Source organism: Charadrius vociferus, unplaced genomic scaffold (genome assembly GCF_000708025.1).
Source record: "Charadrius vociferus isolate BGI_N301 unplaced genomic scaffold, ASM70802v2 scaffold280, whole genome shotgun sequence".
NCBI lineage: Eukaryota > Metazoa > Chordata > Aves > Charadriiformes > Charadriidae > Charadrius > Charadrius vociferus.
Window position 1 is genome coordinate 842,217 of NW_009646340.1, and position 13,857 is coordinate 856,073.

The 13,857-nt window shown below is 37.6% G+C and overlaps 1 protein-coding gene across 1 annotated transcript in view; it reads left to right on the plus strand.

The window, feature by feature from the left end:
- The window catches only part of ZMYND8 (zinc finger, MYND-type containing 8), a 53,657-nt gene extending 46,777 nt beyond the window's left edge, over positions 1-6,880 (plus strand). The window contains exons 16-21 of the mRNA XM_009887846.1: positions 437-627; positions 1,653-1,733; positions 2,829-2,907; positions 4,694-4,933; positions 5,103-5,260; positions 6,683-6,880. Of these exons, the coding sequence (XP_009886148.1) occupies positions 437-627; positions 1,653-1,733; positions 2,829-2,907; positions 4,694-4,933; positions 5,103-5,260; positions 6,683-6,880 (947 nt within the window). The remainder of the gene's footprint in view (positions 1-436; positions 628-1,652; positions 1,734-2,828; positions 2,908-4,693; positions 4,934-5,102; positions 5,261-6,682) is intronic.
- The last annotated feature ends 6,977 nt before the right edge of the window (positions 6,881-13,857 follow it).

The window sequence follows — 13,857 nt, forward strand, 5'->3', positions numbered from 1 at the left end:
TTGAAGGAAAAAGATTCAATAATATGTTTCAAAATTATGGCAAATAAAAATGTCAAAGTCTAAGTTATGCACATACGTATGGTATTAGTTGGGAGTTCTCCAAGTTGAGATGTTAGGAAGTCAGTTCCTAGGAAGTGGGGTGGAAAAGCCTGAAAATGGGAGGAATATGGATCTGAGGGAGACTTTTGCATTGGCCAGTCTAAAATGATGTTTCAAAGATGTATTTGCTCCATTACCTTTAAGCCTGACAGTTATGTACAAGCTCAGTGGCTGGACACTGTATAATTAATTGATTAAATGGCACCATTGTATAAATAATGTAAGTCTTGGAAATGGTTAGGTGCACATATTTAAGTTAGACATTAAAGTTAGAAGTTTGCCTATTCATTTTCATAATTGTTTATGTGATTGATCCGCTTTATGTTCTCTTTTTTAGCTGTGCAGCAAAAAGAGATTACCCAGAGCACTTCCACTTCCACTATAACCTTGGTTACAAGTACTCAACCTATTTCCATGGTTACCAGTTCTGGATCTGCAAGTACACTTTCTTCCTCAGTTAATACAGACTTGCCAATTGCAACAGCTTCAGCTGATGTGGCTGCAGATATTGCTAAATATACTAGCAAAGTAAGTTATTGAGCAAGGTTTTCTTAAAATTTTATTTTGAAGTGAACTTTCAAATTTTTGACATTTCAAATTCTGAAATAACTTTATTTTCAGATTGTCATATGTTGCGTATTCATTCTACTACGTAGGAACTGCTAGATTTCGATGAGAGTGCATTGTCTTAGAGCTGGCTAAACGCTGCCATTCCAAGCGTATGTGTATGTGATAGGCTTCAGCTGCTCAGACACTTTAGACTTTTTCCTTCTCCTGTTCCCCTATTGCTGCTTCTCATTTACGTTGCGTTGTATTTCAGACCATTTTCTGTGTTTTCTCCTAAAGGTGTAGATATCCCCTTAGCATCATATTTACAGTAAACTTTAATATTTCTTCATCAGTGTCCAGTAATACATATACAAAAATGTACTTTTGTTTTAAAACTCTGTATAGCTTTATCAGATGGTAATTTGTCATAAGTGTGTATTCACGTATTAAACAGAAGCTAAGTTATTAAAGAGAAGACATGGTGTAATACTTGTATCATCGTAGTGACAGTTAAGGATGGGACATTAGAAGCACCAGAATTGATCTTGACTGTCAACTTTCAGTGTTCTCAACTCAACCATATGGTTTTGGTGAGATTATCAGTGGTCAGCAATGTCAGTAAATGTCTTTTTTTTTTTTTTTTTTTTTTTTTTTTTAATTGAGATTTTTAATTGAGTTTCTGCCCGAAACTCATGGGGTTTTGGGTTTGGGGTTTTTTTTGTTGTTGTTGTTGTTCATAAATTATATCAATGGCAATTTCTTGGAAAAGTAGAAGGTCAAGCAGTTCACCAGTTCAGGACACTTACAAATCAGAGTCCTGATCAAGAGCATTGTGTTCTACCTTCTAAATAGTCCTCTAAAAGTAGACCCAGATAAATAGGTAGAGAGATACGGGGCATTGTTGTTAATAATATAAGTTCACATTAGAGTAGTTGAAAGGAAGTGAAAGTTGGTATGTGATAAAAATATATATCTCAATTTTTTTTTTCATTTTATCTTTCCAGATGATGGATGCCATCAAAGGAACAATGACTGAAATATATAATGATCTTTCAAAAAATACTACTGGCAGTACAATAGCAGAGGTTAGTATAACATAAAAAAGTAAATAATACTAATTGTGTTTTAACTTTGAAAGTTGCAAAATAGTATTTTTATATATAAAAGTACCATATAACTATACCTACAATTTATTATATATTGAGCCTGTCTAGAGATCCTAATTCCTCTTCTGTTTTAGAAGTAATGATTAGAGTGATGGAGAAAAACATTGCAAAAATATCAGATGGGCTCTATAAGATAAGCAGCAAGAAGAGTAAGCCATCAAGCCCAGATCCTTAAAGTTTCTGTAGAGGATTTAATTTTGTGTCACGTTGTTTAAGATCAGAAATAAAGTAGTTTTTTTTGAAAGTATCATTTTTTCAAACCAAGTATTTGTCCACCAGAGGAAGATTTTCATTTACTTGTAGCGCAATAGCTTATTCCAGTTATGTGATTATGACCATAGTTTTTAATACTTTTAATAAATACTTAAATACTTTTCCCATTATTTTTAGGAAATGCTATACATTGCTTTTAATTGTCTCCAAAGGTAGTACTTAGTATCTTTCAAATCTTTCCTTTAAACTTGGAAAAAGCAGATTAAGCAGTGTAAACTCAGTACAAATGTGAACAAAGCTCGGAGTTAAAGTGTGGTGATTTGTTTGCTTGTTTTAACCAACATAAAGAAGTCACAATTTGGAGCAATGATATTTGTATTCCCAATCCACAGTGAAAAGTTTGCTTTCCTAAGCCTCATCTAGTTAAAAAGAAAATAAAATAAAGGAAATGTTATACTAAAAAATGCGAACAAAACTGAAGAATAGGTTGCTGATTCAATTCAAAGAAATTTGAGACTCAACTAATTTTAGAGGAAGCAAGAGCAAGTTTAACAGAGGTGCTTTTTGTTTTCAAACAATCGTGTACATTTTATGGTAAGCAAATCTAGCAAACAAATATTTAGAATACTTCAGACTTTGATTTGAGGTTTGCTGTGGTTTTGTCCTCATGTTAATATGAAAGAGCCTCGATGTAAGTGATGATCAGACTCTGTGCTTTGGGCATGTTTATCTGTATAATAATTATGTATTGTACACTGCACCCTGTTTATTACTGCTAACTATTAAACTTTTAATATTTAGATTCGGCGCTTGAGGATTGAGATAGAAAAACTTCAATGGCTACATCAACAGGAACTCTCAGAAATGAAGCATAATCTAGGTATGAAAATGGCAGTCCAAAATAGAGTGTCGGTTTTTTGTCCTAAGTAGAAAATCCAAATGTTTGTAGTATGTATTACCTTCATCACACGATACTATAAATTGTCCAAGTGAAGGACAGAAAACCTTATATAATGTGCTATGCTGATGTTAGCAGACACCTTTTGAGTATGTACACAGTTACTTTATCTGTGCACATTAAACAACAGGTGTTCAGCCCTCTGAGACAAATTTAGGCTAAAAAGAGCTTTTGATAGGACGGAATAACTATTCTATGCATCATTAGATAATCCCTCTTCATGAGATATTTTATGCTGATTATTTTGTACTAATTCTCATATGAATCAAGTTCTGTTAATATAGCCACTGGGGTAACCTGCTTCCTCTGGTATCTTTGTAGATTGTAGCTGACATTTTGGTTCAGATCAGCTGTTGGTGTTTATACTTATTTATTTATTTAAAGTGAATAGACAACCTTGACTCAGTCCTGGTGCCAGACTGTCAGTGGAATAAAGTCAAAATACTACATTAAACAGACAAAAGAATATTCTTCCTAGGAGAGGATTTTCATATCTATATTCACTCAACCATACGGGCAGGAAATTAAACCATGATTAAAATGTGATTCCTCTTAAATTATCTTTTAAATGCACTGACTGTGGGAGGAATGTTGCAATTGTGTGATGAAGTCTCCTTTAAGCTATATGCAGTCCAAACAGCTTTAGGACTGTGGCATACAGTGTCCTTGTCCACTTTTTGACTCTCTTTTTGCACAGCACATCTGGAATCAAAGTGAATTAAGGGCTGAATAACTCCATATGCAGACTCATGTCTTTGGTTTGTTAGTAACATTTTGTTCTTTCAAGTCAGGGTAGACCAGTTTTTCCACCGCTGCAGTCCAGTTATAGCATTCTTCAGAATTACATGGGTATGACAACAACTCGTCTGCAACTCACAGAACTGAATGCCTAGGTGTGCTCAGAAATAAAAGAAAAATCCTTTTAACTCCTTGTTACCAGTCTTAAGCTACTGATTTAAGTAAACACCTTCAATGTGTTTTGAAAGTATGCCAACTTCAGAGCTTTTCAGAAGACTCATCCTGAGTCAAGGTGGCCAGGATTGGAATGCTTTATTTGTATTTGCTCACTTCCTTGAAGATTCTGTCAAGCTCTCTTTTGCTCATAGTGACTGAAGTATCAGTTTATAACTGCATTAATAGCGAGTGGCTCTCAGAGCAATCCTGAAGTAAGGCTCAAATTGACATCTTTATTCACGTGGTTTTTCCAACTCTGTCAGCCTCCCTCTTGGAACTTTCATATTTTTCTTTGTAAAGAAACCAAGATACAATGAACAATTGATTTCCTGTTACTTATTTCTGAGACAAGAAAAGAAATGTAATTCTCTGTCTTTTCTGAATGTTAAAGCAGAACAAAAGTTTGGGCTTGTAAAGGCTTAGTATGTTAGCAGCAGCTGCATACGTTCTCTTTGTCTTTATCCTGCACCTAGTACACCTGGATTCTGATCTTGTGTGGGACATCTAGAACTGAAGTGTTAAACAAATGGAAGGTAATGCCTAAGGGTAAAAATCACAGTGCCAGAATAAGAAAAGAAGATGGAAGATTTCCATTTGTTGAGTAGGTATGAAACAGAGATGCCCAAACTCAGGGAATATTTTGATTGTTAGTTTTAATTTCATGTTGTCTTCAAACTCCTGAAAATTACTGGTTTGTACCTTGCTGTTGGGGTGCAGAAAATGCAAAACTCCTCTTTCTTTGCATTTTGAGTAGAACTGACAATGGCTGAAATGCGCCAGAGTCTAGAACAAGAACGAGATCGTTTGATTGCTGAGGTGAAGAAGCAGCTGGAGTTGGAAAAGCAGCAAGCAGTGGATGAAACTAAAAAGAAACAGTGGTGTGCTAACTGCAAGAAAGAGGCCATTTTTTATTGCTGCTGGAATACTAGCTACTGTGACTATCCCTGCCAACAAGCTCACTGGCCTGAGCATATGAAATCTTGCACACAGTCAGGTAATCTTGCTCTGGGTTGCCTCTTTCAAAGCTGAGGGGGGTTAGGGTGGGTGCAATACACAGTGACACAATATTCTCCGTTTGCGTGGGTGCAGATGTGCCCGTGAAGAGTGACTGTGGACTGGTACACATGAGTAGTGGCTACTTACTCTTTTTTCCTTTATTTTAGCTACTGCAACACAGCAAGAAACAGATACTGAAATTAGCACAGAAACATTAAATAAATCATCTCAGCCCAGTTCAAGCGTGCAGCCTACACCCACAGAGACAGCCAGCACCCCTAAGGAAAAGGAAGGTTCAGCTGATAAAAGCAAAGAGAATGTTACGGTGAGTATCATTGTGGTCACTTCAAACACAAATAGTATGTAAGATTTCTCTGAAACCTACCCCTAAAGGCTTCCCTGGATCACCCAGGAATTTATGACCATTTGCATATTGCAGAGTGTGATTTGGGGAGTGAAATACTGAGTTGTGGGGTATTTTTCTTCATCTGGCAAAAAAAAATAAAAATCTCCTTCTGTCCTCTGGGAACACCCTTTCCCCTTCAGTCATTCCCAGTAAAACCTTGTGTTGGCTTGACTCATCCTTCCAGCCAAAGGGGACTGGACCTCTTTCTCTCTCTCTCTCCAGGACCCATCAGTGTAGCTTCTGGTCTGGATCTTTCGATACAAGTTGCCTTCTGATAAGCAATACTGACTGCAGCACTTCCAAGCCCTTCTTGCCTGGGGGTTCAGAGACCAAGCTCAAGACCTGCATTCAAATCAACTTACTTTATCACAACAGACTGCCACTAGGGTACCACAATGTTCCATAACACTGATACAACAATTCACCTGGATCTACAGTTAACGGAGCAGTGTGCAGTTACGAAATCCTCCATAGCATCTACTCTGATAGTATTCAGTAGGCAAGGATGAGCAAATGCTCTACTAAAAGGGACTTAACATTGCATATATAGAAAATGTTTCTAGAGAAGATTCTGCTTTATAGGTAGGGCTTAAATATTAGCAATTTCAGCATCGTTTTTCTTCTGCCCTTGCAAGATTTATTAAATGAAAAATTTTAGGGGGGGCTGATCCTTCAAACCCTTACACATGATCCCCCACATCAGTAGGAGCCTTGTTGTATTTTAAAATATTAAAAGCAAACTAATTTTGTAGTATTGTGATTCCAGCATGATGTCTCATTGAGATAGTCCTATAGAATTGGGAAGCATAGTAACCTAGAGAGCTGTGTTCATTTCTTGACACGTTTGCTACTGTCTGGTGTTAGATCTCTGGGCTTGACATGTCATCGAAGGGAGTAACTTGGGAAACAGATTTAAAGAGGGGAAAAAGGATGGGCTGTTCCACTTGAATGCTTTGGTGAAGCTAGTTAAACTCTGGCTCAGTCAATGTTCATACGCATTGTCTGTGGCAGCACAACCTTTGTATTACTGGGGAAATAGGGAATGGGAGAATATCAATTACCTAAAACTTTTGCCAGGGAATATTCCAGTTATACAAATCTGGAATTGCTTTCACATAAATGTTCTACCTGAAACATCATGCTGTATACATTGATCATGTTCATAATTTGAATTTCATTTTATTAACAAAGAAGTAACCTGTGAATTCATTAAGATGCAAGTTTTTAACACAAAAAAAACATCCAACATAAATTTCATATTACAATAATAATAATAACAACTAGGTGGAATTTATGTAAAAGCTGAGACTTCTACTGAGGTTGCCTGTGCTGTCTCTGCAGATAGCAACAGGTGTGACAAGCAACCAGCCTATAAAACTGGTCCAGGTACCGCAGACCACCACCTATATTCCAACTACTCAACCCACAATTGTAAGTACAATATCATCATTTAAAGTCTGCAGTAGTACTGTTCCTGGCATTAAAATTGCTCAGTATTTCTGGGGGGTTGTCTCCTTCTGCTGTTCTATCAAGATATGAATTCACTGGTATAGTCTCAACTTGCAGTGCAAAATGTCCTATTTTGCTGTGCAACATTCCACCCTTTCATTTCATCGTTCATTATAACAGGGATTCAGAAATTGTCATTAAGAACAGCGGAGGCATTAAGTACAGTCAGACTTCCATTTGACATTATTATGTTAGTTATTTGTCTGTTTCATGTATATACTTGATCACAACATCAATGTAAATATATTGAAGTCATTTAAAATATCTTTTAAATATCTTTTTGTCTATGGTATACTAAAGAGATATAATTAATTCTGAGCTATGCTTGATATTCCTGTGACATCTCAGTAACTATGAAAGAAAATATGCATTCATCAGTAGTGTGTCTCCCATGCAGTCTTGCACATTAGCGTTATGAAATTATGAGAAATAGCATTGGAATCAGACCTGTTTTTTTCCATTAAAGACTTAACCAAGGACACTTGAATTCCCTAGTGTCAGTCACAGGAGATGGGACAGAAGCGAGTTCAATTTTTGTATTTTATACACCATAATATCCCATTCTTTCAACTGGCCACGTTCTGCAGTGCTCACTTCAGAGTCAGCATGGCATCTGAGCTGACATTCCTCTTACCAAAAGGAAATAAGCTGATGCCACGCTGGTAACTAAACGGCACACTCTGTCTTGGTGGTGGGTTCAACAGAGAAGCCTATGTGTGGCTAGCTTCAGTTCATTTTCTGTCTGAAGTTAGATAATTTATAATAGTAACTATCTACTAATTTAACAGTGTACCTTAACAGTGTACCTACACTGTGATTGTGAGTCCTGATTTGCATAGAAGTTACTCTCTTTCTCTTTCCTTGCGCACACACGTGTGTGCACACCCCCCAGCTGCAGGATACGTGACTGTGTGTGTGTGGCTGTGAGCACACGCACATGCACCCATACGTACAGTATTTCATAGCCATTATATTCCACACAAATGTTACTGCTCTTAGTGGGGATCATGACTTTTCACATTCCCAGCAGCGTTAGAACTCAACTCATTTTGTCTCAACTGAGAGCACTGTGCACCTTTGCAGCATTGGCCCTAAGTTGCTTGGACTGAATTACCATAACAACAAGGTTTTGTATGTGTTTTAAAATCAAATAGAAACAACAGAGACGTTAGGCTCATTTGTGAATAGCTGAGAGGCTGTAAGATCATAAGGTGGTTTTGTGTAATACTCAGAAAAATGGCAGTTACCTTCATTGGTTTTCTGTAATACAAAGTGTATTGAGTTAATGTAAAGCATAATTGGAACGTCTGAAAGGTTTCAGCCTTTATTTGTGCATGTTTAGAACTTTGTACACATTTGCATTAGTCTTGCACAGCTACAGACACCTCTGTATTCTAATGACTGCACGTGCAATTTAAGTAATTTTAAACCTTAGTGCATGTTTAATATGTATGCAAAATGTACATATGTGTAAAACTGGCAGAGGTGGAAAATTTACCTCTCAGGGAATGATCTTACCACATTTCAGGAGTCTCACACATTCCATATCCTGATCACTATAAGAACTGAAACTTAATTTTTTCATTTGTGTAAGTGTGTATATTTAAAGGCGACTGTGGCAACCTGAATTTCCCCACCTGTAGTACCAACAGTGACTTACGTAATGGCTTATTTAGGGTTCAATTTGCACTTTGTTTCCAACTAGGAATTTCTCCCTCTGAACAACTTCCAGCATATCTTCTGGGTACCATTTCCATTGAACCCTCTATACACATCTGAAATCATTACAAAATGGCAGTAATCTTGAGTTTATTTAGCAGATTAATTCCATGTTTGGTTTTTATTCTTTCTGCCATTAAAATAATGTAAAAATATGAATTCAGTGTCTTTGCATTCCAGGGAATGGAATGAGTAGGCTTCTGGAAGGCACAGACTTTGTCACAAAGGAGCTGATAAACACTCTAGGCTGTAATCCATCTCAGTAGGGATACACGCGATCTTTGTTGAATACCATTAAGACACTAATGTGGTTTCTTAAAACAGTGTGGGGAAACATTGGGCTTCAGTGAACTTGTATTTCTTCTTCCACGTTCTCTTTGGAATGTCACACTACCATCGGGGGAAGATCTGTGCATCCCTTTCAGATTCCTCAAACTCTCGCTTCCTGTTTCTTCCACAAGCTATTGTGAACTGAAATGGATGCAGCTGTTTGATCACCAGTTGTGCATCACTGGAATTGTATCAAAACATACTTGCAGTTTGTATGGTATAGACATTTCTAGACTTTCTCACATTTTTGGAGGAAGGTTAAGATACAGACTTAAGATTCAATAAATCCTTTTCCAGATCTTCCAGAGTGATGTGACCTTGACCAGATTGTTTAACATTCTTGTGCCTTTGTCTCTGCATCTGTAGAATCAATTATCACCTATAGAGATGTCCCGAAACTTCATTTGTCGAGATTTATAAATCATGATCTGTATGATGGAAGCGAAAAGTTTATTCTATATTAATATTTTTACAGGGTGTATAAGACAGTTCCCGGTAATGCTGATGTTTTTGTTATTGATTTGTGCAAAAGTTAACTTAAGTACTTTTTTGTTCAAATGGATGTTCTTTGTTCTCTTCCATGTAGACTGAACGCATGGGGGAGTTCCTTTTGGGGAAAAAGATTTAAGTAATGTATAACAAGAATATACTTATAAACAAGGGTATTTTTGTACTCCAGTTTGATTTGTCAAAACTTTTTCAAATGACAAAGGATTTTCTTAGCCCTTTTTCCTCTTCCCATGTATTAGTTTGGGGAAAATACATAACTGGATATAACTATGAAAACCTAACTCTCCGAGCACAGACAGAGTGTGTACAGTACCTGTAGGACCACCTGTCCCTGTAATTATATAGTAGTAATAATAATACAGAAACCCTCTTGGCTATAGGAAAGTAATACGCTACTTTCTACCCTGGAATGAGGTAATATTGTGGTAATAAAGGTATTAATTCCTGCACAAAATTGGAACTTGTTCTGGATTTTCCCTGGAAAAGAAATCTCTATTTCTGTGGTCATGTTTATGTGACCTTTAACATAACAATATGTTTCTCTTGGTTTTAATCCACAGACCATTCCTGTAGTGGTAAGTCCTTCTGCTGGGACAGTGGCAATGAGAACTGGAGTTCAGTATGTTCAGACCACAATGCCAGTCCAAGTACGAAGAGTCTAACTGCTAACAAGAAGTCCATACAATTCTTGGAATAAATAAATCTAATAGAAATGTGAAAAATAAACACAGTTCTTTGGATTAACCTCAAAGGTTCAGACTTTAGCTTTGTATATGTGTACAAAGCATTAACTACACTACATTAATGTAAAGCATTAGCGCTGGCTTAGAAAAGCTGAGGACAGGTAAGATCCATATTAAATCTATGCTTCTTTTGTAAATAATGTACAATTTGTGGATGTCATTAAAGTTAGAGTACCATCTCCTTTTTATATTTGTATTGACTTTAACTTATAAAGAGCGTTTGAAGTTGGAAAAGGAAGGTTTAAAACAGCCTTATCGCAAGCTAACACTGAAAACTGGTCTTGGGAAATTGCAGTTATGCATCAAATAATATAATCATGAGAATCTGAACAACTTGTTTTGCATTTGGATTGGAAAACATTTCTGCACTTTGAAACTCTTGTAGAATTTCTTTGAGCAACCAAATGATGAAGGGTATCTTTTTTCAGTTAATCGTGTTAGGCAAATTATGACATTTCCAATCTGGACCTGAAATACATAAAGATTTACATTGTTTTGTACAATGATCAGACTGTTGAAATGGATATTGTTTACAGGTTACAATTAAGTTAAAATTTCCTTCAGTCAGAGAAGTTGGGAAGTGTAATACCAGCTGGTTGTTGCATGGTTTCTGATCATTGATATCAAAGATTGGGAAAAGTAAAGTGTTTTCCTATGCTTCACAGTTCAGTTTTCTTTCTTTTAAAATCCTCCAAAAAGGACTTTGAAAAGCTTTTTGAATGGAGCAAGAACTAGGTGTGGAGAAAAACACGGATCGGGAAACGTGGGCAAAGGACTTCTGATGCTGGGCCAGAGCATGTATTATTTATATGATGGATTTTATGTTTTTATGTAAGCATGAAACAGTACAGTATGAGAGAAAGTAACCCCTGAAAATGCTGTCTGTTACACTTATACTGTAGTACCATTTTGTATGTTGTGTAAAACGAAAGCATTGAACAAAGCAAAGGTGATGTATGTATATGAGAAAATTAATTGTATGATATCATTCCAGTACATTCTGTTGTACATTTTAGTCATGTTGATTTCTCCCATTGTTTATAAAAGAATGCGGTTTGTACAGTCTCCAGCTAGTACCCGTATTAGAGGGAAAAATGTATTAGGAGAAAAAAAGCGAGAACAGAATATTCGTGAATTGCGGTTGTGTCAAAAATAGCCTAGCTGGCCTTATTTGTGAAGCATAATTGCTTTTAGCATATGGAAGTATTTTTTCACATTTTCTTTGTATAAAATTTGTATTAAACTTAAATATCTTTTTTGACAATTGTGTTTCTTTGTGACTAAGACAGGTGACGCACACGATATGCTTTGGGTTTCTCTGGTTTTTCAAGAAACTTCACAATTTTTTTATTAAACTGTTTTAGAAAAATGTTCCGTGTTCCTGGGTTTCCAGTTTCGTTTCAATCTGGATGAGTGTTCATTTCTGCACAGTCTCCAGATCGTAGATAATTTCACTTATGTTGGGATCTTCTGTCTCAGAAATGTGGGACCTTTGAATCCAAGCCTGTCAAATTTGAGAGAAAACAAAGCAGCGTTGGCAGTCTGTAAATAAGAAGCTGTTTATGTATAAAACTCTGTAGCATCCATTTGCTTTCAGTTTTAACAGCAGCAAAGGTCCACTGCTGCTTGTGTAACATTTATGCATTGGTTGGACTGATGTGCGCAGTCTCGTGAGGTGCATTTTTGGTTAGAAAGTGAGACTTTTGTGGCAAGTACGGTTGTAGCCCTCTTAAAAGGGTGTGAACTGGGCAGGAGTGCTGTGTGTGTCTTAGTTATCCGTTAGAAGAAACGGAGCAAATGAAATAGCTCACTGTAAAATCTTACGAGGAATATGGTCTTGAAGTTCCTCCTCCTGTAGTTACCTTGTTACATGCATTTGTAAAACAACCACAGTTAATGTTCCCAGTGCCACTGTTTAAAAAAAGCACAAATCTTGAAAACTTGAAATCATGTTTTTGCCTTCCTCGTGTAATTTCAGTGCTGGTACTACCGACACAGGCTCTTGTGTTAGGAGGGAAAAGGACAGATGAACAAATCATAAATTGTTATAGGAAACAGCACTGCTTTCTGAAGTCTGTTTCAACCTATGTTTTTTTTTCGTTCAGTGGGCATTGTTTTTTCTATAAAAGTTTCCTTTCTTCAAGAGAAATGATAGGTGACGAAATCCTAGTAAAGACTTATAGAAATATAAAATAATAACCCCCAAGAAGAGTTACCAGGTCAAGATCCAAGTGCCACCTTGGATGTTCTGGTGACTGTATTTTTCCCACATTTTAGCTAGTTACAGTATGAAATTCATTGTTTTACTGAAGATTATTTTATCTAAAGTGCAGGAAGAACACATCTCTGGCTTGGACATTATGGGAGGAGATGACACTGATGTCATACGAATTTAAAAGATAGGCTGCAACTTTATTTACTGTAGGATTGAATACCATGACTAGGCATAAGCTGCATCCATCGCTTGTGTATACAGTGTCCCTCTACCCTGTATATTGTATCCCTTGTTTATTTCAGATCCAGGGATTTTGGGAAAAATTACTGTGCTGGGTCTGGAGCACCGTCTGGCCGGCAGTTCTGGCTGCAGAGAGGTGATTGTGTTCTCACTGGATCTTCGCGTGCTGGCTGTGAATGCAGCGTTAAAGAATTTGCCATCAGTTGTGCTGTCACCTTCTTGTGCTGGTGCTTGCTGAATTGGCATATATTGCAAAGAACATGGAGCAGGGCAGAGGAACGTTGTCCAGAGCCGTGGGCTCCTAAGGTTTTTGTCCTCCTCAGTACAGGTGTGCCGGTTCCGAGGGGGTGCTATAGGTTCTGCTGCCCCTGCCCAGCCGAGGCTAATTATAGCCCACTGAAGGCCGGGTTTTTCATCCTTTGCAGAGCTAGAACCATGGGACCAAAGTCCCTCTGAATAGTTACCCTTCCTTTGCCCATCAGTGGCTAGTTTTTAAAATGATTGTACAGCTGCACCTTAATTAAAGGCATTGTAGAAACAATGAGATTTCTATTTTTCTTCCCTTTTAAAAAATCATTTTTATACGAAATACCACTCAACTACTCGACCAGCGCCCAGCGTTAGCTCTGCTACGCTCGCCTTATCTGCCCAGTTGTGTCTCATAGGAAGTGGCTAAATCCTGAGAATTTTGGTTTTGTGTACCGAACGCTCCTCGGGTGAGACGGCGGAGACTCAGCCTTTGGGGACGGACCCCGCGCAGTACGGGTTTGGCGGCAGCGGTCCGGGGGGGTCCGGCCTTCCTGCTTTGGGGCTTCCCGTGGGGCCCGCCTGCCCTCGGGTGGCGAGACGGGAGAGCTGCAGGGAAAAGGCAGTACAGGAAACGGCAAAAATAGTGCCATTACAATGGGGGTTTCCATCCCCAACCATGACGTGTATTTGTGCAACTATTATTTTCTTTGCAGTTTTCTGGTTATTTGACCAAAATGGCATACTCTGTTGCTGCATCTGAACTATTGTAAGCTGGGCAAGGCCCAGGTGTGATTTTTGTCAAAGCTGTTTTCAGAAATGGTTTAGATCCAGGTTCTGGTTTAACAGAATGACTGGAAGTTTGACGACGGAGACCTACAGAGATACTCTCTTTTGGTGCATGTCATCTCAATGGTTTTTTTGGTTGTTAAGAGCTATACTTCCTTTGTATTGCACTCCATGACTTGCTACAATGGCAGTCGTGAGCAGATGGGTGGAGAGAG